Below are 25,587 nucleotides of genomic sequence, written 5' to 3' on the forward strand. Positions count from 1 at the left end.
TTCTCTAAGGTCATAAAGAGCAAGTCTAATTCCAACTAGGTGGCTAAAGTGTCTAGCCTACCAAACTAGTCAGGAAGACTCTTCTCCCTAAATTCAAATCAAGCCTCAGAAAAGTGGGCAAGTTACTTAATTCTGTTTTCCTCAGTTTCCTTATCTGTAAAATAAACTGAAGAAGGAAATGACAAACCATTTGTTGTGTGATCCTGGGCAGGTTACTTAATGCTGTTTGGCTCAGTTTCCTTATCTATAAAATGAGCTGGAGAAGCTAATGGCAAACCACTTTAGTGGTTTTGCAAAAACAAAACAAAACAAAACAAAACAAAAAACCACTCTCCAAATGAGTCAGACACAACTGAACAACCACAAAACAACAAATCCAGGTGATAACTCCTTCAGATATTGGAAGAGAGCTAACATGTCCTCTTTGAGTCTTCTCTCCACTAAATATTTTTTATCAGTATCCTGAACTGATCCTCATAAGAAACTGATTCAGGGCCCTTCATTGCTAACCAGTGTTTTTCTTAAACTGTGGCAACAAGAACTGAACACAATATTCCAGAGGAAGTGTGACTAGGGCATTACATAGTGCTCTTATCACATCGTTATTCCTGGAAACTATTCTCTCCTAATGCATTGTAATCCTAAGGATTTTTGCCTCCCATGTCAATCACATTGTTGACTCATATTAAACATGTATTCCCTAAACTCCTCAAATCTTTTAAAGAATGATTGCTGTCTAACCATGTTTCTCCCATCTTGAACTTGTAAAGTTTTTGTTGTTGTTGTTGTTCAAAATGTAGGGAATTTTGCATTTATCTCTCTCTCTCTCTCTTTTTTTTTAAATAACTTTTTATTGACAGAACCCATGCCAGGGTAATTTTTTACAGCATTATTCCTTGCATTCACTTCTGTTCCGATTTTTCCCCTCCCTTCCGCCACCCCCTCCCCCAGATGGCAAGCAGTCCTTTACATGTTGAATAGGTTACAGTATATCCTAGATACAATATATGTGTGCGGAACCGAACAGTTTTCTTATTGCACTGGAAGAATTGAATTCAGAAGGTATAAATAACCCGGGAAGAAAAACAAAAATGCAAGCAATTTATATTCATCTCCCAGTGTTCTTTCTTTGGGTGTAGCTGCTTCTGTCTATCTTTGATCAATTGAAACTGAATTAGCTCTCTTTATCGAAGAGATCCACTTCCATCAGAATACATCCTCAAACAGTATCATTGTTGAGGTATATAATGCTCTCCTGGTTCTGCTCATTTCATTAGCATCAGTTCATGTAAGTCTCGCCAGTCCTCTCTGTATTCATCCCGCTGGTCATTTCTTACAGAACAATAATATTCCATAACATTCATATACCACAATGTACTCAACCATTCTCCAATTGATGGGCATCCATTCATTTCCCAGCTTCTAACCACTACAAACAGGGCTGAATTTTGCATTTATCTCAACTGAATTTCATCTTATTACATTTAATCCACTATTCTAGGCAATGCAGATTTTTTTTAGTCCAGAGATTTTTGAATCCCCATTTTATCATTTACCATCTTAGTGATCCCATCTAGTTCTATGTTTGTGTAAAGTTTCAGGAGAATTCCATTTATGTTGCTTTTGATCACTTTTCAGTTTTGTCTAACTCTGACCCCATTTGGGATTTTCTTGGCAAAGATACAGATATGGTTTCATTTTACAAATGAGAAAACTGAGGCAAACAGGGTTAAGTGACTTGCCCAGAGTCACACAACTAGTATTTGAGTACTTCATCTATAAATTTATCTAAATCACCAATAAAAATGTTAAATTCTGAAGGGCCAAATACAGATCTGTAAAGTCCTTTCTTAGACATCTCCTGCTATAATGAAATTGAACTAGAAAATAAATATTTTTTGAGTCAGGCCATCTAATCAGCTAACATCCATCTGATTATCGTCTTGTCCAATCCCTGTCTCTCCATCTTTTCCAGAAGAATAGTATGAGCAAAGGTGTGTTGATAATTGTGTATCATCCAAAGTAGGCGATAAAAGAAATGAAATTTAACATACATTATTCACGTTTTCTCTGTCACTTTAAGTCTCAAAAACCAACAAAACAAAAAAAAAATCAGATTTGTAATGTTTGCCTGTTTTTGAGATGTGAATGCTCACACTAAAAATTTAACAATTGGCTCTTGTTAATTGATTGGAGCTAATGCCAGCATGCTCCTGAGTTTTGGGCACTTTATCAAGAACTTTGCTAATATTCAGGTAAATTATATTTGTGATATTCCTTTCATTTCCTTGTTGGATTATCCTGACCTCAAAAGAAAAAAATTTACTCTGACATGATTTCGTTCTCTGAATTCTGACTCTTTGAAATTATTTCCAGAAATTCACTGATTCTTTGATGACCCATCTAAGTTACTTAGAAACAGAAATGAGTTTATTCTCTTTCCCCCCTCCCCTTTTAAAAATTGGGATAATATTTGTCATACTCTGACTCTCCAATATCTTTCCCACTTCCTGTGATCTTTCATATATTACTGGTGGTAGAAAAGCAAGCATATCTGCCAAGTCTTTTAATCTCCAACAGTATAGTTGCCCAGGGATGTGTATTCATCAAAATCAACTAAGTGTTCTCTGGTCATTTCCTCTGTAAAGGTCCTAGCCTTTTTATTCCCCTGAGGCAATTGGGGTTAAGCGACTTGTCCATGGTCACATAGCTAGGAAGTGTTAAGTGTCTGAGGTCAGATTTGAACTCAGGTCCTCCTGACTTCAGGGCTGGTGCTCTATCCACTGTGCCACCTAGCTGCCCCAAGGTCATAACCTTTTGTAGATAAAAGAGAAGCAAAATATGCACCAATCATTTGTATCTTAGCTCTGTGGTTAATTATCATCTCAGTTACCCTCAAATAAAGGTTTTATCCCTTTGTTCATTCCAAAATAGTTTTTTCCCCTTTGTTTTGTTCCCTGTTTCTTTTTCTCTTCTTTTTCTTTTTTTTAAATCCATTTTTTATTAGCTGTAGTTTGCTTTGAAATGTAGCACATGACACTGTTTTTTTTATGATCTGTATCACACTTTCATATGTATCTTTTGTTACCTAACATTGCTTCCTTTTCCCTACTCTCCTTCTCCCCTCCCATTCTCTGTTCACTGAGTTCCCTATGCATCCACATCAGTCCCTTCAGAGCAGTCTCATTTTTTCCTCAGCCCTAGTACTGTTTGCCATTGATCTTCAGAATTTCATCCTTGAGAATCTCTTATTCTTAGTATCATTTTACTCTATGGGATTCTAGTTAACTTTCTTTTGTACCCATTAAAATTGGTTTTCTCCAGATCCAGGTTGCATGTCTGAATCTCCCCTTCTTTTTCTTCATTATTCCCCTTAGTCCTCCTATTATTTTTACTCCAGTAATTGGTTACTCCTAATTAGAGAATCAGATCTGGAATAGAATTTCCTCTTGTTATTTCTTCTGTTTTTTGAAGGATGAAATACATTGTTATTCTGAAAAGTCAATAACTTATTAGCTGCTCTGCTTCTGACAGAGAAATAGAGCTCCATTAGAATTCTGAATAATTGAAATTCCCCTTCACTATTATAGTATGCCTCTATATCAGGCTTGTGATCTGATTCCATATTCTTTGTCCATTTTTCTTTTCATCTAGATAGTCTCTCATGTACTTCAATGACATCCCTTTTATTTTTTCCTTCATTGACCTTCACCCGATATATTGTGTCATTATTCTCCCTTCCACTTGCCTGTATTTCCTCATATATCTTTTTAATAATCAGTATTACTACCCCTTACCACCTTTTACTGATGCTATTTCTTTTGAATAAAGAATACCTGTCCAGAATTTTACTCCACTCATGGGTTTCATTCTCCCAAGTCTCAGTGATACTTATGAAGTTAAATTTACTCTCCTTACATTAGGATTTTATTTTTTTTGTTGCCTAAATTTTGGCATTAAAAATCTGAGGCCACAGGTTTTACTACTGGATCCTTTCTAGTGTTTTGACTCCTGTGAACTTCAGGGTAACTCAGTTGTCTTTTACTCTTCATTGTAGCTTCAATCTATGTTATGTAGTTTGAGGGATATAAGTAGTCAATCTGCTCCTTCCTCCACCACCAGCATAAAGCTCATGTGATTAAATTGGCAAGACATTCAGTGAATTTTCAGCAGCTGGAATGATTCAGTGGATAGAGTGCTGGATCTGGAGTTGAGTAGAGCCTAAGTTCAAATCTCTTATATATTTATCAGCTATTTCATTTGGATGAAACTGGATGGTTCGGCAGATAATAGTACTGGGCCTGGAGTCAGGAAAACCTCAGTTCAAATCTGACCTTAGACACACACTAGCTGTGTGATTCTGGGCTGGTGTTTGTCTAATCCATTAGAGAAGAAAATGATTAACTATTCTAATTTCTTTGCCAAGAAAACCCTATACAGGGTCACAAAGAATCAGACACAACTGTATGAATGAACAACAACTCCATCCCTGTCCCCGTTCCCCCCCCCCAAAAAAAAAATATATATATATATATAGTATATATGTGTGTGTGTTTTCCTTTTTTGGCAAGTCAATCAGGATTAAGTGACTTGCCCAGGGTCACACACTAGTAAGTGGCAAGTTTCTGAACTTGAACTCAGGTCTTGACTCCAGGACCAGTGTTCTATCTACTATACCACCTGGCACTGCCTCTTTCTATATGTTTTAAGCCATGGTCAAGTTCATATCTCACTTTCAGATAACACCTTATTAATCAGATATTGATATCTTAAATTAATGTTTTTTCTCTTGCATCCCTTTCATTTGTGAGATAATAATGAGGAAAACAAATCTATGTCACTTCGGTTTCTTGCCCACTTTCTTAATAGTTACTGACAATACTTTTTAAGGTTCCCTTTTTTAAAAAAAAATTTCAGTATTATTGTTCTATAAGAAATGACCCGCAGGATGAATACAGAGAGGCCTGGCGAGACTTACATGAACTGATGCTAAGTGAAATGAGCAGAACCAGGAGATCATTATACACTTCGACAATGATATTGTATGAGGACATATTTTGATGGAAGTGGATTTCTTTGACAAAGAGACCTGAGTTTCAATTGATAAATGACGGACAGAAGCAGCTACACCCAAAGAAAGAACACTGGGAAACGAATGTGAACTATCTGCATTTTTGTTTTTCTTCCCGGGTTATTTATACCTTCTGAATCCAATTCTCCCTGTGCAACAAGAGAACTGTTCGGTTCTGCAAACATATATTGTATCTAGGATATACTGCAACGTATCTAACATAAATAAAACTGCTTGCCATCTAGGGGAGGGGGTGGAGGGAGGAAGGGGAAAAATCGGAACAGAAACGAGTGCAAGGAATAATGTTGTAAAAAAATTACCCTGGCATGGATTCTGTCAATATAAAGTAATTATTAAATAAAATTTAAAAATAATTCAGGAAAGATTTATTTTACTTTTTTTGCAAGAATGGGTGCCTGAGTTAGTAGACACCTTTGAAACTCCAAACACAAGATTTTATTTCCTATCCTGAAGCATCAGTCCCTCCCATTAGTTATATGTAATAGAAGAATCTCCACTACTCATTACATAGCTAGTCCCTGTCCCCAAGGAGCTTACATTCTTTTGGGGGAAGATAACTGACCTCTACCTTTGATTGTTCTTTGATATCCTTAAGGGTTTCAATTTTTTAATTTTAAATTTCTTTTCTCGTGAAATTTCACGAGATATTTTCATAAATAATTTTTTCATAAATGTGGAAACCATCCATTTCTCACAATTTACCCCTTTTAAAAGCAGGCTGAGAATAGATTGATGGGAGAGATGGGAAGGGGGTTGCTTGCATCATTTTGGGGAGTTTGCAGAGTGACTGATGTTTCTTTGAAGTTGAGATGTGTTCTAATCCCTGTTGAATTCTGTTTGAATAGATGTTTTTGGAAAAGGTTTGCCTTTCTCTAAACCGACGTATCCCAATAGAGAATCTCGCCTAACGAGACGGATCCTCAGTAAGTGATTCCTCCTAAATCTATACCCTGCTGTGGTGATACATTTTATTCAAAGAAATGGCATAACCTGTTACTGGTAAGATACTTACAGCTCTATTTTCATCTCTTAGAAGGGGACAAAGTAGGAGACAAATCACAGTTGCCATTGGGTCATCAGCAAGAGAAGAGTGGAACTCCAGACCAGAGTAAGTAAACATGGAAAAACAAAAAAAAATTGGGATTTTTTTTTAGTTGTTACTGTTTTTTTTCCCCCCATCTCCTTCCAATAGATGGCACTGAGGAAGGTAAAAGGATTTTATTTTGATCAATAAATGCTGCTGGGTAATTATCTAGTTCAACTCTCTCATTTTACAGATAAGAAAACAAGACCAGTAACTTGTTCTAGGTCAAATGAATAGACAGTAGCAGAGTGGCTAGTTTAACCCAGGTCCTCCAATGACCTTTTATTTAAACATCGGAATGTTTTCATGTTTGGGTTTTGGGAGGAAAATACTTAGTACTTTTAGATACATTTATTGATACCTTTTGGTTTTTACATCACAATTATTTCTGGAAATATTCTTCCGTTCTCCTACTCCAACTTCAAAACTGAGTCCTCTTTTGCAACAAAAACAGGCAAAAATACCCACCAGGTGACAGCATTTGATAAGATATCCAACATTCTTTCCTGTTAAATCACTTTCTCTTAGCTAGGAGGAAGGAGATAATAATGTCACTTTCTCATAAAGTATTTGAGAGTTAGATGAGGATATTTGTAGATCATAGAAATATTTGGGAAGGGGCTGAGAGAGTGGGGAGTGGAGTAGAGGGCTGCAAAGAAGAGGAAAGAAAAAAAAGTCACTGAAAGTTTTTTTTTTTTAAATGCACACAAGATAGCCAGAAATAATCATAAATAAGCAAGCCATGTTTATCTTGTTACATGTTGGATTTTTTACATATTTAAAAAACTGTATATTATATTTTATTATTTATGTATTATATATTTAAAAAGAAAAATGTATATTACAGAGATCTGCACTTTCATGTACAATCCCCTTTTCTTTTTTACTACATATATGGAAGTACCTATTATTTTTTGTTAAGTTCAGAATCTTTTTTTAAAAGTAATTTTTAATAAGAAGAATGGGGGGAGATTAATTGGCAAGGGTAGATAAGAAATCTCTTGCTTAAAATGTAAATGTGAAGTCAAAGTTTTTTAAAATATGTAGTTGTCTTACTTTTAATGTGCAAATGTATGTATTGTGAATTTCTAAATGGGAACTATAAATAAAATAACCAGACTATGAGGAACATGGAATCCTGAGTTAGGTCATGTGTGTAGTTGTCCTTCAGAGTAGATGGGAAGGTACAGAAATAATTCTGGTTCTTCATTTTTATATAAACATTGTTTATTATTGTAAGGAAAGTCCATTTAGTTATATGCTTTTTGATGTCTTTGAAATAGATTTTTGAATTCAGGTCTTTCTGACTTCAAGCCTGGCATTCTATCTGTTAAGGTGGAAGATACCCCAACAAAATTAGTCTCCCAGTTGGTGTCCCAGGTGTGGTGAAAAAATTTGCACTCAGTCTGTCTCCAAGTTAAGGGGCAGAGATTTATTACAATTACAATTGTAATGCCGTTGAAGCTTGTTCCAAGGGAATCTAGCCAAGAGTAAGAAGATAATTTTATAGGAAAAAAGTAACAGATATGCTAATTTTATGATTTAGAGGTACAGCTGAGGAATGGTAGGGAAAGGGTAGTTTCTATCCCAGCTCTCATCATTGAATTCTGTGGCTTCCTAGCTCTTGGATTGTTCTCTGACAGCCTGAATTGTTTGTGGTACTTCCAAAGTGGGGTAACCTTAGAGTTTTTCAGGAATTACTACATTCTCACACCTTATCATTCTGCCATGTAGCTGTCCATCTATTTATATTTATATTTAATTTTTATATTTATATTTTACCCAATGTAATTCTTACCTTTTTCCTTTTCATAGAGCTATCCCATATAACAAATTTTTTTTAAAAAGTAAAGAAGAGAAGAAAAATTTCAGCCAAACTCATTAGTACAAAAATCAAACCCGGATTTACCCATAAACCCTTATTCCTACCCTCATTTCTCATAAAAGCAGAAGGAATGTCATTTTATAGTTCTTCTTTGATATTAAGCTTGTTCTTGACCATTTTGCAAATTGTTTTTACAATGTCGCTACATTGTTTACTGATTTTTCTTTTTTACTGAATTTTTTCCTCACTAAGCATGTGGTTTCAATTTTACTGATTTTTTTTTCTCTAAATTTTTCCCTCACTAAGCATTTGGTTGTTATATCGTTGTAGTTATTTTTGAGGTTCAGAAAGAGACCCCAAAAGGTTAGGGGTGTAGAGTGGTGTCATGAGATATCTCAAAAGAATTTGCAGGCTTGAACCCATCTCCAAGTCAAAGCAAAGCTTATTATAATTGTAATGCCAATTGAAGTGAGCTAAGTTCCAAAAGGATTTAGCAAAGAACCAGGGGCAAGAAGACAAATTTATAGGGAAAATTAGAGAGACTTGAGCTTCATGTTACTTATTTGCTTATGGCTTATTTTATGGCTTACAGGAAGGTTTGGGGGTGGTCTATTCACTACTATCTCAGGAATTTGGTTATCACTGACCAGTAGATAATCTGACAGTCAGCAATGCTTGTCTTAAGGGCCAGACAATCTTAAGGCCAGAAGACTTTAGAATCATTGACAGACTGATTGTTAGAACAATAGCACTCTAAGGTCAAGGGACCTTAGGATTACAACTATATTTACCGACATTTCAAGCAGTTTAAACCCCAAATTCATTTGGGGCAAAGGGACAAAGGTTCCATCTTCTGAAGCTGTTTCAGGCTGACAAGGGATGTAGAACTGGCCCTGCCCAATGGGGTCCAGATTGAGAAGGGGAGGTAAGTGATTTGAAGGTGGCAGCAGCAGCATCCAGCAAACCAGCAATCCAGCTGATTGTCAGAATCAGGTATCAGGTAATAATTGGGTTGACCAAATAGTTGGAATTTTATGGTTTGGAATCTGGAAGAAACAAGTCTCACAAACAGATTAAAAATGCAGAGATCAGAAATGACCAAAAAAAAAAAAAAAAAAAAGAATAATTAAAAATAGAGTTAGTATGGGAGTTACTAGGGACAGTAACCAGGAACTCTACCTAGAAGATTTGGTTGGGGGGAGTAGATGAGGCTCATGAATGTCTCATATCCAGACAGCTTTTCCTAGGATATATACTAACGAACATCTCCCCAAAATCCCTGCTTTTGTTTCCTCAAAGGAGTAGGAGCAATGGGAACAGTGGCATTACCCAGAGTGAAAGGAGTGCTCGGGTGGCCTAGGATGCAAGCAGCATAATGTTTAAAAGGCATTAATCCTTGGGTAGAGAGGATGACAGGCAGAGTGGAGATAATCCTTTTCAGTCTTTCAAGGGAAGGCTTTTACTCAATTAGTAAAATTGTCAACAAAAAACAAAAGCAGTTAGAAGCCCTTGGAAGGGAGCATTTGTGTAAAATCTATCTGCCAGTTCTTCCCTGGGTATGTACTCCTCCTCTGGGTGGGCTTCAGGATGGGGATTTAACAGCCTTTTCAGGATTTGCCTGATCAGGATTGATAGACCTGTTTACTATTTCTCCTAGCTTGTGAACAGTGAAAATAGGTTTCACAAGGAATTGGAGAACATTTTTTTTTTTCAAGTGAGTAGCTTGGTGTAGCCCATGGAGAAGTTTCCACTGGCTGATTCTGGAATTAGAAGTTGGCCTGAAGGTGTTTGAAACTACCCAGAAGGAAAAAGTGTGTACCCCTTTTCTTTAGCAAGGGCTTGTTCCTGGGAGCTCTCTGAGGGAGTATAGGAGTTGGGGAACTAGTGAATTAAAGGTGCCACAGTCAAGGGCAAACAGGTTGCAGCTTGGGCAACTGAATCTGCAAGCTTCTTTCTCTTGGCCTGAAGTGAATTCCCCCTTCTGTCATCCTTTACAAAACATAAAAAACCTCTCTAGGTCCATGCACAGCTTGCAATAATTGTAGAATTCCCCCCGCATACTTAACGGGGAAAAATTTCCCCCAAAAGTGCCTTTTCTTTCTATGCGGTCCCATGAGCATGCAAAACATGAAAGGCATATTTGGAGTCAGTATAGATGTTCACTCTAGTTCCTTTTCCCAATTCTAACCTTCTGGTGAGGGCAAAAATGCTCTGAACCCAGTGGGGAGTTAGAACCTCCAGTGACTGGTCTAGGATGAACTTAGAGGCTTCCTCAGTTAGAAGGGCTGTTGTGACTACTGTTCTAAAGCAGGAGTGTCACCCCACAGACACCCCATTTCTTTGAGAAGCCTACAAAATCCAGCCAGGCTCAGGAAAACACCAAGCTGTTTCTATGAGGAACCTTCAGGAAGTGATAAAATTGTCTGGTTTCTCTCCACTGTGAGCAAACAGGAGGTGGGAGTTAATTCATTGCCCAAATATTTAACAGACTGATCAGCAATGTTGGCTTTAGACAAAGAAACTATCTCCCCAGGAAGCTAGAAAGTTAAGGGTTTTTATGACTGAAGCCAGAGAAGCTTCTTAGGTTGGGCTGCAGATCAAGATCTCATCCACATATTGGATAGCCAGGGCCTATCCAAATATGGGGGGACTATCACGGAAGTCCTGAACTACCTTCATGTTATGGACATGACTGCTCATGTTAATTGGTGGAGGTTACATTCCCCTGGATTTGCCCCTTCAAAGACAAAAAGAAATTGTCTTTATGCAATGATATGAAAAAGAAAGCATCTTTAAGATCTAAGGTAGAAAACCATTGTGTCCTCTGAGATACTTGTATTGGGCTCATGGCTTCTACTGACCATTTGCTCTGATTATAGAAATTTGCTATAAGAGGAAAAAGCAGGGACATAATTAAAATAGTGTCAAAACAGAACCTTCAGTCCTCAGCATGAGAGCACATACATGACAGGATATAGCATAGCTTTGCTTGACAATCAGTCATGTAGTAACAATTCCACCTCCTAGCTAGACTTAGGAATAATCAAGTAGAAAACAAACAGAACTGGGAAACTGAGCCAGAAGGATCTGGCCTTGAGCAGAGCTTAAGGTTGTCCTCCCAGCTCTTTTCCAGATGAGACATCCACCTACAACAATTCAGGAAGACATCCCTCTGAGTAACATGGCATTTCTCTGAAATAGTGGGTTAGTGACTTAATGATCATCAGTCAATCACAACTCAAAAGATTATCAGTTATAGTCCCAAGAGATTTTATTTCGAATAGCAAATTCTACTATAGATAGCTTAGGGCTAGATACATTATTTTTTACCAGGACTTACACACATAGGAGATTTTGTTTAACATGTTTTTCTTTACTTTTTCTTGAGTTTAAACTCATCCTGGTGCAAAGGATCAACCATTAAATAAGTTTATAAATTCTTAGTAAACACATTCCTTATTTAGAAATTATGCATCCTAAACAGAGTCATTATTTACTTCAATAGCTTCAAGAAAACTGGAAAGCTTACAAATTAAGGAGAGTTGACAGAGATCCCAGGGAAGGGGCTGAGCTTGCTGTTGCCCACCCCAACTATTCTTAGTGTTTTCATGGGTGTGGTGTTTGATACCTCCGCCCACTCTGTGAAGGGAGAAAAAAGGTGTTGCACACCCTCATACTTAAAGATGAACTAATAAGGCTTTTACCTCATCCCTCTTGTTCCACACATAGTAATTACCAATTTTAGGTTTAACATGATGACAAGTAACTCCAAATAACTTAGTTAATAACTTTAGAATTTTCCTAAGTAAATAGCCAAATATTCTTTAAGCCTGTGGAGGCTTTAATTTCCTTTTAATTTTCTAACAAAGATGGACATGCTTAATTCCCTAAATTACATTTATAAAATATTATAAAATTTGTTTAGCAAGGCTAAACCTTCTTTTAGTTGTTCAGTTTATTCTGTCCCCAAGCTGTTGCAGCTTTTGAAATTCTTAAGGAGAATTTCTGTTCCCTTAAATAAGTTTCCCTTTTGTTTTAGGGAGAAAACAAGACAATTCTTAAAAGTGAGATAGAACAGATTTTAAAATTGACTTAACTTCAGTTCATTGGATTCCCTAAATTCTAGACAAACTGAATTGATATTTGGTTATTTTACAATTCACACAAACCATTTCTCTTTTATCGACCAGGAAAGGGTTAAAGTATCACTTTTTACTGATAGGTTCCTTAGAAGTCTGTCTCTGATAACTCAAAAGAAGGCTGTTTGTTGCCAAAGTTTCTAAAAGTAGAAGCAAACAGCTTATCTGTTTTTCCTAAAGTTTCCAAACTCTTAAATTTTCTGTTAACATAGTACAAATAGATTATAACTTACATATCCCTTTAATGGGCTTTAAAACTACTTTTACTGTCATATCTCAAAAAAGGAATTTCATTGAACTCAGTATATTTTCTTTTTCCCTCTCACCCCTTCTTCCATGTATCCCTGCTGCACTTAGGAAAGGAGGGAAGAGAGAAAAAGAGAAAGAGATTCTCTTACTTTTGTGCACTATCCTCCTAGTCCTGGAGAGGCTTTAATTTGGTTGAATTTATTTCCAAATTACTTTACACACACACAAAAATCATTATCTTAATATTGGCATTATAAGTTGGTCACATCTAAAAACCCATGTAAAGTTATCAAATATGAAGCAGTTATATCCAATAAAGCAGTTAACATTCATATAGTATTTGTTTTATGCTAAGCCCTTTTGTAATCATGTGATTTTCTCAACAATCATTATTATTTCTCTTTACAAATCAGAAAATTAAGCAGAGATAAAATAATTTGCCATAAATTACATAGCTAATGCATATCTACAATTGAAACAGAGAATGGTGGGTTTACCAAATGAAAAGACTGACTGGCTTTCTCAGGTGTCAGGGCTCAGGGAATGCTGACCATGGAGCCTGACCCCCATTCCATCTCTATCCTCCCCCAAAATGGATAGGGGAGGCATTTGGGCAAGGTTGTATGGGGTCTCACAGCAATTACTGCTTTCGTGTCTACAGATGAAGCAGAATTTAAGTTTCCCTACAGTTCTTTAGCATTTTCTTTTCTTAATCTGATTTGAGATGAGAGGAGTTAGCAAACATAGGGACTTGGGCTATATCTATCTTGTTAGCAATCCCCACAACCAAAATATACTCAGGACTCCTAGGAGTAGAGCATGCTGAGTGATCAAGTTGTGGAATGGGTCCCTTAATACCTTCTGGGTTGCTTTCCCAATGGAGCAGAAGGGGACTTCAGACAAGATAGGAATCAAGAAAGGCTTAGCAAAAAGTTGCTATTTACCTAATTTTTATTTTTATTTTTCACTTCTTTCTTTCAGAATGGAGTAATTGCTGGAAATATCCTCAATATTTTAGGAATTTTTTTCTTGCAATCTCAAAATGAATAATTGCCAAATTCCTTAATCATTGCTCTCAAAACCTTGAGAATCTGCTAAGATGTTATTTTAGCACTTCTAAAATTTTAATTAGCTACCTTTATTTCTGTAGCACCCCAGATTGGCCAGAGCGGGGATCCACAGGAAAGTTAGGTTTTTTCCCCCTTTTACAAGGTGGGAGATAAGAATGTGAAGAAATCTTTCCAGGGTTCTAATGTCAGCATATAAGGTTTTTTTTGCTTTTTGGTTTTTGCTGGCTGTTTTAAATCTTTCCAGATAACAAAATCTAGGTCACAGAACAACCATGACATAGACATGTTGCACAGAGACACAGATACAGAAAAAAAAATTATATGGAAGAGGATTGTCCTATCTTTGCCAAAAGTCATAAAATTTCTTTGCCAAAAGCCATCCTATAGCTTCTCATCTCCTCTGGTGTCCCAGAGAAGGTGGAAAGGCAAAAGGTTCCCTAAGAATTTTGCTGAAAATTGCAAGAATTTCCAAGTCTGGGTATCCCAGTCAAAGAAAATCTAAGCATGGAGCTTAAGACAACTCAGACAAGTTTTTCCCAGTTGCTTGAGGTGTCCCAACTAGAGGTTTGAAGGAGAAAAAAATTGGGGAACTTACCTTAACAAGGAGGGGATGAAGCCAGGGGAGGCCAGACTCTCCCCTACAAGTCACCAAATGTTGAGGTTCAGAAAGAGACCCCAAAAAGTTGGGGTCACAGCCTGGTGTTGGTAGGTATCCCAAAAGAATTTGCAGGCTTGAACTCATTTTAAGTCAAGGGACAGGTTTATTATGATTGTAACATCAATTGAAATGGGTTTAGTTCCGAACAGATTTAGCAAAGAACCAGGAACAAGAAAACAAATTTATAGGAAAAATTAGAGAGACCTGAGCTTCATGTTACTTATTTGCTAATTTTATGGCTTACAGGTAGGTTGAGGGGTGGTCTGTTCACTATTGTCTCAGGAACTTGGTTATTACTGATCTACAGATTATCTGAGAGTGAACAATATTTGTAGAACTATCCTAAGGCCAGAAGACTTTAAATCATTGACAGACATTGTTAGAACAATAGCACTCTAAGGTCATTGAAATTCAGGATTACTGCTATATTTCCCTTAGAAGCTGTACTCCCTTCAGTTCTTGTGTATATTCTTTTGTTGGTTCTGCTTACTTTACTTTGCATCGGTTCGTGTAATTCTTTCCATAGTTCTCTGTATTTGTTATATTCATCATTTCTTACAGCACAGAATATTCCACTTTATTCAGGCGCTACAATTTATTTAGTCTTTCCTCAGGTGATAAGCAGCTATTTATTTTCCAATTCTTTGCTGTCACAAAAAGTGAGTGGATATAAAACCTTTGTTTTTGTCAGCATCTTTATCATCTTTTGAATACTTCTGTATTTTGTTCTAAAATATCTTAATGCAATAAATTGTATTTTTTTTTCCAGAACAGAAACCTAAAAAACCTGGTAAGTATAAGCAGCTTCTGTACTTTTTTCTCCCTTTTTCCCCTGCAGATACAAATTTAAGTGCTGCAAGCTTGTTTCTTGACCCCCAAAATCTGGGTCCTTAGTTGGTAACTATAACATGGCTACTCCTTCTGGTCTCACCCACCTCCCCGCCAGTATCTCCCTAGGTATTCTGAAAGAAATGAGCCACATAGTTGGGACCAAATGGGCTTTGCCCTGGGCTTTATATATGTATTTAAATTATTTAAGCCCAAGTTATTTTTAAAATGGAAATAAGGAGGGAGTTGACGAAGTCTTATCTTGTCTTTTCTGCACATCACCAATTTCATTTTCTCCTCATTCAGTCCCTGCTACTGCTTCAACCCACAGTCAGAATTCCGGCATGGGATCTTTGACAGACTTAACAAAATTAAAAACCGCTCTCCAAGATAGTGAGTACTTTGAGGATTGAGGAGATGTGTGCTTTTGCTCTTGCCTTTTGAATGTTTTATGCTGTTTATTTTGAAACAATGACAGGTCTCTCCTCTGCAGCTACAGAAAAAGTCAATGCCTTACCAAAGAATTCACCAACTCAGAAGACACAAGTACTAGAGGCATTCTTGGCAAAATCCAGAGCAGAGCTTCTGCAATGTAAGTGCCATTATCACTGGGGGAAATACCTGGCATTGTATAGCTATCAAGGCTCTTTGAGGTCATCTCAACTATTCCTTTATGTCCCTTTCCCCCTATTCCTATTTTACAGATGGGAAAAATGAGGCTCAGGGAGGAATCATATTTAGATTTAGATTTAGAGTTAGAAGAGACATTAGAATTCATCAAATCCAAGCCCCTTTATTTTACAACTTTGGAGAGAAAAGTTCCCCAGAGAAAGAAAGGACTTGCTCAAGATCACAAAGCTAGCAAGTAATGGAACTTAGGATTCGATCCAGAGTTATCTTCAAGTTACAAATGCAGGACTCTTTCCACTGTACTATTTTGCCTGTCACTTGTCCTGGATATATTCCCAGAAAAGTTAGAAAAGTTACTGGACTTTTATTATACTATTAGAATTTGATCTTATTAGTATCATCAATAAAGAAATGTTTATTTATTAAGATTTATTTATTTATTAGGAAAAGTGTTACCAATATTGGGCCTAATACGTGCTATCCTCAAATATGAAGTTATATTCTCTAAATGACATCTTTAGGAAGGAAGATCATGTAAAAAAGAAGCTACATAAAATTGTTAGGAACTCAAGCCAGCTTGCTCTCTACCTAAAACTAAAATTCCTTAATCCATTCTAAGATCATTCCCCCAAATCTCCCCTGACTTTGTTTCTCCAAATCTTCCAGGCTTTGTTTTTCCCAAATCTTCCCTGACTTTGCTTTTCCAAATCTCCCCTGCTTTTATTTCCAAATCTCCTGACTTTTATTTTTCCAAATGTCCCCTGACTTTCTTTCTCCAAATTTCCCCCTATTCCTCTCTGATCTTATCCTTCAAGCAGAGCATCTCCCCAACTGTCAAAATGACTCTCCTGGTCTCTCCCTTCTCCTTCTGTCTATAAAAATCGCCCCTTCCCAAAGCATGGCACAAAATCATAATTGGATTTTGTCCGAGACCTTTACTCATTAATAAAGGTACCTTTTGGCAGAGAAAACACTTCATTGTGATTCCTCACAGTCTGTACCTCATCTTTGCTCTCCCAAACCTCATCACATGACATCAAAATTATCCTATTTTTAAAAAACCATTAGGTTTTTTTTATTATATTTTGTAACATTTTAATTATTACTTCTCTCCTTGTAGGAATGATACAGTAAAGAGAACACTAGTTTTGGGTGTGACCTTGGACAAGTCACTTTGACTACCTAGAACCTCAGTTTCCTCATCTGTAAAATAGGGAGATGACCTCTAAAGTACCTTCAACTCAATGATCTTTATAGCTTTCATTATTGTTTCCTTAGATTGAGAGCCAGAAGGGACCCTTCAAGGTCAACTGGTCTAATCCCCTCCATTTTGTAGATGAGGAGCTAAAGCTCAGAGATGGGAGATAACTTTAACATCATCAAAGTACCAAGTGGTTGAGTCAAGATTTGAACTCAATTCCAAAGGCAGTGTTCTTTCTCTTCTACCAAACTGATTTTTACCTCATTTGCTTACTTTAGTATAATTTTAGGTCCCAATGAGTTGTACAAGATAGGTGTAGGAACAGACTCCAGACAATATTTAGACTAATAGAATAGTATCTCCATTTTATAAATGAAGCAATGAAGGCCCAAGATAGGCTAAGCAGCCTACCCTGAATCAGTCAGTCAGTCAGTCAACAAACATCTGTTCATCCATTCGTTTATTTGTTTGTTTATTTATGTTTTCAATAAGTATTTATTAAGTGAATTTTTATGTTGGTGGCACTGTGCTAAGTAAGCACTGGGAGGCTCTCCTTCCCAAAAAAGGCAAAAGACAGTACCTGTCTTTGAAGAGATCAAAATCATTATATTTAGGAGTTGAATCTAAAATTAATAACAATAAGAGCATTTATAGTACTTTAAGATATACAGAAGTTTCATTTAAATTATCTCATTTGATTCTCATAATAACTCTGATATAGGTACTATTATTATTTACACATATACTCTCTCTCATAATTATGCCATAATATATGTAAAACACTTTGTAAAGAGTTCAGTTCTAGAAATTTTAGCTACTATTACTATCCCTGATTTATAGATGAGGGTACTAATGTGAATTTAAATGAATTTCCCAGGATCTCATAACTCTTTGATGTCTTAAGATTTTAATTCAGTACTCCCTGACACCAATTCTGGTACTCTGTTCATTCTACTACCTAGATTCATCACATGGTACCAGGTTCCTGCTCTTTAGGAGCTAATCATCTAAAATGTACTTGGTGTTTTATAATGGAAAGAACATAGAATAGTCTTGGTCATCTGAGCTTCAGTCTTGGTTCTGTTGCTTATCAACTGTATGATCTTGGAAAGTAACTTCCCCTATCTGTGCCTCAGTTTTCCTATTCAATAATTAATAACAATAATAATAGCTAATATATATGTATATGCATATATTTGTGTATATATGTATAAATAACATATATATAACTATATATTTGCATATACATATAGCTAACATATATATGGTGATATATATAACTTATGATGCTAAACATTTTACAATCATTATTTCATTTGAACTTCACAACCATGGCAGTAGATTCTATTATTATTCCTATTTTACAACTGAAGAAACTGAGTGAACAGATGTTAATTGACTTGCCCAGAACTATACAGCTAGGAAGTGTCTGAGCCACATTTGAATTTGAATTCTAACTCTTCCTGTTTTCTGGCTTACCATTCCATGATAAAATAAGTGGATTGACCTAAGTGATCTTTCAATTCCCATATAAAGCATAGAGAAATAAAAATATCAAAACAAAAAACTTCCCATTAATTCTAGGTCAAGTTGCTAGGTAATTATATTGAGGACAAAGAAAGGTATATAATTGGACAGGACAATGGAGATGGGAAAGAAAAACTCTTCTGAACTCAAACTTAAAAAAGTTTATTAAAGAGAGGAGATTTCAAGAGTTATTTGAATGATTCAGGGATAGATAGGAGCTGGAAAATATAGTTAATAGTTTATTTTTATTATGTATATAATAAATTTTAAATAAAAATAATAATAAAAAATAAGATAATACTTCATCATTTCAAGGAAACTTCTGTCTATTTCTTTTAGTTTGCTCTTTGCACTCTTATACCCAAGGATTTTTGTCTCTATAGATGCTACTCGAGTGGTTCTGGACTACAACACTGCCAACTACAAAGTGGCTTTGTCAGAGAACTATACTGTAGCATCTGTTGCTTCAGCCCCCCAGAACTACCCATCCCGTCCCCAGAGATTCACCTACTGCTCCCAGGTCCTTGGGCTGCACAGTTACAAATCAGGAGTCCACTACTGGGAAGTGGAATTGCAGAAGAACACCTTTTGCGGCATTGGTATCTGCTATGGAAGCATGGATCGCCATGGTCCTGCCAGCCGACTGGGTCGCAACAGCTCCTCCTGGTGCGTAGAGTGGTTCAACAACAAGATCTCCACATGGCACAATGATGTGGAGAAAAACCTGCCTCTCACCAAGGCCACCAGGATTGGCGTGCTCCTGAATTACGATGACGGCTTTGTCATTTTCTTTGCCATCACAGACAAAGTCAACCAGATCTATAAGTATAGGGCAGAGTTTTCAGAAGCAGTGTACCCTGTCTTTTGGTTATTCTCCAGTGGCACTACTCTATCCATCTGCCCCCTGAAATAGGAAGTCATTTTACTCAAAGGATGGGGCCTAGGGCTTACCCCCCCCATCCAACTCAGGCTACATCCTGTGCTAAGTTCAAAAAATGAATTATCATTTTTGGCTAAGGCTGTCTGATTATGGGAGAAGCAACCTGCTCCCTTTTCATGATGGCTTTCTTTGGATAATTTTACAGATAATTCTGTATGAGAGTTTTCTTTGGATAATTTTACAGATAATTCTGTATGAGATTGGGAAGAAAGTTTTAGGAAGGAGGGATGAGCATTTGGTTTGATAATGGGGGTTCAGTTAAGCTGAATTTTAAGGCCTAAAATCACATCATCTTTAGATAAAATGGCTTCTTAAAGTTGCGTTAGCTAAATACCAAGCCATTGATCAGTTTATGGAAGCTTATATTGTTGGTACTTTTTCTAAACCCCAGAAAAGTATAATTAGTCCTACAGGTTGCCAGGTGCAGGCCTTACTGACCCCTGAAAGTTGGGTTTACCTCATGTGGTATACCCCTGCCATCCTTCCTCTCTCTCTCCAACTCTAACTCTCATGATTATCTTCATCTCTTTATCTATTTGATCAATTTGATTTTTTTTTTTTTTTTTTTTTTTTTTTTTGCTGAGGCAATTGGGGCTAAGTGACTTGCCCAGGGTTACACAGCTGGGAATTATTAAGTGTCTGAGTCTGGATTTGAACTCAGGTCCTCCTGACTTCAAGGCTGTGCTCTATCCGCTGCACTACCTAGCTACCCCTATTTGATCTTTTTTTTTTTTTTTAAAGATCTACAAAGAGAAGCATTTGAAATTGAGACCTTGATGCAAGCCCCCCTTCTAGTAGTTCTAATTCAAAAGCCAAAAAAATTTTAAAGCTTTGCTAACAAGTTCTATGCTTCCATTGTAATAAATTAAATGAAATTGATATTGTGTTGGGAAGGGGAAGCTATATATTTTCTCATGCTAAGAGAAGAAATTTTACCAAAGACCCAAAATTTTAAAAGAAGAGATCTTTCTTTTTCCTTTTTTCCCCATCCTCTGTAGAGGGAAGATAGTTTTAAAAACTTTTGCTTTTCATGGATGTATCAAGGTCTTAGATATGACTCTGGAAGAGATTATAAAGCTCAATTTGCCTAGCCCCTTCATTTTATGAATAAGGAAACTGGGACTCTGTAAATTTATGACTTTCTCAGTCACACAGGTCAGGAAAAGAGTAAGGATTGGTACCTCCATTCTCTTACTCTATATCCAGTAATTTTTTTGCTACATCAGGCAGAAATAGACCCTTTATTATTGTATCTGCCCTCTTAAGATGAGAATAAGTATTATTTTCCTTTCTAACTGTAGAGTATCCCTTATTCAATTCAAGGCTCTAGGATTAGGTCCAAAGTGAGCTAATGGGTATGGAGAGGAGGTCTTTGGCTTTAAACAAACCAGTCCCCAGCTTCTGAGTTCTTAGTGAAGCTTCAATATTGGGGAAACTTTGGCTACTACTCTCTTGTGTCAGCCTCACAGCTGCTGCAGCTAATCTGAGACCTTTTCTGCCATGGTACATGTTCATAGGAGGAGAAATAGCACTGGTGTTAATCCCAGTCTTTTGGAAGTACGTTAATCTTCCCTCCTCTCCTTTAACCTGAGTTTAACATGATAACCATGGTTTTGCCGAAGTATTTTTCATCTCTTTCATTTGTGAATAACTCATTTTTGTCTATATTTTCTCAATGGATTAATGAGTTATTGGCAATATGTAGACATAGTTGGTCATGGAAAAAAACAGGTATACAATATCTGAATCTTCCATGTGATTGTGTCTCTAAGAAACTGCATTCTGGTGATGTTGGAGTGCTAGACAAGAACATGTACTTGAACTAGACTCCCTTCCCCTGAAGAAAATAGATATTCATTCATTCATTCACATTGAGATCATGAGGAACATAAATTAGACCCTGAAAGCACTGTAGATGCTGTGAAGTCTGGTCTCCTCATTTTATAGATGAGGAAACTGAAGTATCTTGCATAGAATCACACAGCTCCTTAGTGTCTGAAGCAAGATTTGAACTCATATTTTTCCTGAATTTCAAGTCTTATGCTTCAGTCATTATACCGCATCGGTATCCAGGTTTTTTCCCCAATTCCTTCCATTTTGAACTTGTTGTCTACATTATCTAGTATAATATCCCCAGCTAACTTGGCCACAGAATGCTTTGGGATTTGAAATTCTAGCCTAGAGGTAATTAGGGGTTTGGGGGGATCCCAAAAGAAAAATTATAAAAAAAGATAAAGGAAATGATCAATTTTCATATTGGAAGATTATTGTCTATGATAGGTATTTTCTGATATGTTTTCACATATGATATATTTTTTTTAGAGGAGAAAATGCTATTATCAGTGAAAGCATCTCACAGAAACCTCTATCTATGTATTGTGTAATAGTCTAATAGCTTGCACAAAACCTGTCACAAATATAAAGGTGTGGGCTTTTCTTCTCAGTGACTTAAAGTAATGACATGGTTTTGTGGAATAGACTCCAGGACACCAAGGGAAATTTTATTCATCTTTGGTCATTAGAATAAAAGCTCCAGAGTCGCCCTCTCAACTTGTAAAGTCCTTCTTAGGTCTGAGACAGAAGGCTTACTGTGAGACTTTTTCGAAATTCCTGATTCCTAAGGAAAGATTCTCTCTTACCCCCAATATAGTGGTACAGAGTTGTGTCTTTCTTGGCAAGACTTGCCATTACTTCTCTACAAAGTTGCTCTGTTTGTGAGAGATTTATTAAGCAGTTACTCTGTTTACAAGAGGTTATAGGATACAAATGGTTGAAACTTCTCTACATAAATAGATCATCTTGAGAAGTATTCTGGGAGGTACAAAGGTTTACTTAGTTACTCTTTGAGAGCTTTACTTGGGGGAAAGTTCTCTAGATCTCTTTCCCTACTTTCTCTCTCTACTTTATAGTGATAAGTAACAAATATGTGTAGAATAGGGGGAGAAATGCTTCAGTGGAGACTAAGCTTACTGATGCTGAGAATAAACGAAAGAGAGGTAATCACTCAGCTCCCACCTCCTTAGACAAGAAGATAATGCAGGTTTCTCCCTATTATTTGCTGACTCAATAAATGGCAATTGATGCTCTAGGAAACATGTTTTTGGTTTCTTTTTTATATATTTCATTAAGCACACTCTAATGTTCAGGATTTAAATGATAGGAACCTCCTCAACTGGAAGCTTTGAGCTACTGTGGTTGTATTCCTAGCTTTTCCTTGAACATAAATGTCACAGAGCCAGAAGGTCAAGACTGTGAGGACCTGAGGGACCATCATTTTGTTCCTGTCCTTAAAAAACAAGCTAATTATCATATTAAGGTGTGGCTGATTAAGGAGGAAAGGGCTGTCTCAAAATCAGACAGTTACACCCCTTTATATTACTACCCCAAGATTATTAGGGTTACAAGTTAGGGGCAAAATGTGGTATATATTAATATACAGCCACTCTCTTATTTTTGCTTAGTTGGTTTTCCTAAAAAGGAAATAGATAATCATCCATTATTTAGCATGAAGTAGCATAAATTACAAGCTAATAGTATCATAAACTTAGAGCTAGAAGATCCTCAGAAGTCAGTTTATCTAACCTTCTTGAGATGAGAAAATCCAAGTTCAGGCAAGTGAAGCAGTTTGTCCAAGGTCACACAGATAACAAGTATCAGAGGTGGAATTTGAACCCAAACTCTGACACAGAGCTAGCGCTCTTCCCTTTGTCCCATGCTAGCCCTTAGCATGGTTTTGCTGTTGAATTCTAAATGCTTAGCACATAGTGAATGCTTAATAGATACTTGTGAAACTGAATCCATTTTTTCATCATTGATTGTCTTGAGATAGATTTCTAGCCCATAATGAATCCTTAATCTGTAAGGTTTCCTCTATTGATCTCTGTTGATCATTGTAGAAACTGATTTTTCATATCCTAAGGGAATTGCCCATCCTGTGATTATCTGACATAACCATGGTTAAATTCTAGCTCATAATTGTAATATTCTTCTCTGTCACCTTAGTTCCACTTATTTAGCACCTTGTAAAAATCCTAACACATAATGAATCCGTAATCTGTAAGTTTTCCTCTATTCATCTCTGTTGATCATTATAGAAAATGATTTTTCATATGCTATAGGAATAGCCCATCTTGTGATTATCTGACATAACCACAGTTAAATTCTAGTCCTAATGAATCCCTCAAACTGCAAGTTTTCCTCTATTGATCTCTGTTGATCAATACAGAAACTTATTTTTCATGTCCTAATGGGAATTTCCTGTCCTATGATTATCTGGCATAACCACGATTGAATTGTTGTTTCCTTTGAATGAATCCAATAAAATTTCACCAAAATAGAATTCAATAAAGTTGTATCACATCAGAAATGGACTATGGCTGAGTTTTTATTCCCTTCTATTTATGTGTTGGAGAGATGGGGATTCAAAAACATTATGGACAAATAACATGGACTGGCAGGGAAAAACAGATGCCCTCCAGAGTTATTCTAAATTTTCTTGTAATATGTGAAACAATTTAAGTCTTTTAGAAATAGTGGGGAAAGAGATATGGTAATAAATATCTATAATTCCTGCTACTGGGGACATTGAAACTGATGGATCTTTTGATCTTGGTAGTTCTGAAAAGTAATAGGATGAGAGATGATTGGTTATCCACAGATCAGAAATGATACAGGAAGAAGAGAGAGACAAAGGGAGAGGAGGAGGAGAAGGAAAGATTGGGGAAGGATAGCAATGGAGAAAAGTTACTAAATTATTCATAAGCCACATACACAGTAGGAGACCAAGGACAAAAAGGTCCCTCATGTACCAAAATCTTCATGACACTTTTTGATGAAAACTGGTAATAGAAGGGTGCCCATCAACTGGAAAATGGCTGAACAGAATGGCATGTGAAAGGAATATTATACACCATATAAAATAAGCACCATAAGAAAGAATGAATAGTAAGAATTTAGAGAAATGTCAGAAGTCTCTGAGTTAACAATAGTGAAACTAAATCAAAAAAATAAGGTATGTAATGACCAAAACTATAACACTAAAAGGAAGCCATTGCTGGATAACTGTAATAAGCAATCTTATTTTAGAAAACAGAAAAAAATAGCTCCTTTGGCAGTGAAGTAGGAAAGTATTGGGACAGAATATTGTATACTTCGTCATTTAAAGTTACTATTGTTTTTGCTTAACCTTTTTCTTGTAAGGGATATTTTTTGGTTGGGTGATAAATCTAGAAATCATTGATTTTAAAACAAAAATCATTGGTAAAGTATTTAGCATTGAGATCTAGATGATGCCCTGAAATCAGGACCCGATTTCAAATTTGGCTTCAGACATTAGCTGTTTGACCCTTACTTAATCTTTTTTGCCCCAATTTCCTCATCTGTAAAATACACTGGAAAAGGAAATAGCAAACCATTCTAGCAGCTTTGCCAAGAAAGTCCCAAATGTGATCACAAAGTCATATGTGATTGAAAACAACTGAAAAATAACAAAATATTTTTAAAAAGTAAAAGGAAAGAAAGATGAAAAACAAAAAAGAACCTTGCAAACCCCATCTTTTCTCTGGTATTCACCTCTTCCCCTACATGCCCAACTGACTGATTATAGCAAATCACTGAGTTCTTGGGCAGCCAGTGAAGCATCCCCTCTACAAAACCTATGTCCTTCAAATTTTTGTTAGTAGTCACTCTTCCATTAAAGAGTTCAAAAAAAGTTTGCGAAGTTTATTTGGGGAAGTAGAATTGGTAACTTGTATAGGGTTGGAAAGAAACTAGTTTAAAAAGTCAATTAATTGGTGCGGTAGATAGAGCACCGGCCCTGAAGTCAGGAAGATCTGAATTAAAATCTGATCTCAGCCTACTTCCTAGCTGTGTGATCCTGGGCAAGTCACTTAACCCCAATTGCCTCAGCAAAAAACCAAATAAATAAATAAATACATAAATAAAAGTCAATTAATTGTGGTCTAAGGACCTGCCTCACTTACTTGTACTGACAACTATTGAGGGCCCACATCTTTCTATTGTTAGAAAAGAGCAGTGAGTTGCAGATTCTAAGTTCACTTGCTTAATTATAGAAGGTTAACTAAAGGCCCTCTACCTTTGTTTTCCCTTGTCATGGTGGCCAAGCCCAGCACAGCAGAGATGAGAACTACATAGAAAGTCCCCCCCAAATGGCTGAATAAATAGTGTTCATTTATAGTTTTGGCCATTTCATACCCTTTTTTTTTTTTGGTTCTGTTTCATTATTGTTAATTCAGACATTAACATTTCTCTAAATTCTTAATATTCATTCTTTCTTATGGTGCTTATTTTATATGGTGTAGATTCCATTTAACTTTTTTGTTGTA

At 36.4% G+C, this 25,587-nt stretch overlaps 1 protein-coding gene across 1 annotated transcript in view; it reads left to right on the top strand.

The window, feature by feature from the left end:
* Positions 1-23,609, top strand: part of TRIM25 (tripartite motif containing 25) — a 37,911-nt gene extending 14,302 nt beyond the window's left edge. The window contains exons 5-10 of the mRNA XM_051994239.1: positions 5,938-6,015; positions 6,126-6,200; positions 14,887-14,907; positions 15,252-15,338; positions 15,439-15,537; positions 18,687-23,609. Of these exons, the coding sequence (XP_051850199.1) occupies positions 5,938-6,015; positions 6,126-6,200; positions 14,887-14,907; positions 15,252-15,338; positions 15,439-15,537; positions 18,687-19,216 (890 nt within the window). The 3' untranslated portion in view covers positions 19,217-23,609. The remainder of the gene's footprint in view (positions 1-5,937; positions 6,016-6,125; positions 6,201-14,886; positions 14,908-15,251; positions 15,339-15,438; positions 15,538-18,686) is intronic.
* Positions 23,610-25,587: the final 1,978 nt, after the last annotated feature.

Source organism: Antechinus flavipes, chromosome 4 (assembly GCF_016432865.1).
Source record: "Antechinus flavipes isolate AdamAnt ecotype Samford, QLD, Australia chromosome 4, AdamAnt_v2, whole genome shotgun sequence".
Taxonomy (NCBI): Eukaryota; Metazoa; Chordata; class Mammalia; order Dasyuromorphia; family Dasyuridae; genus Antechinus; species Antechinus flavipes.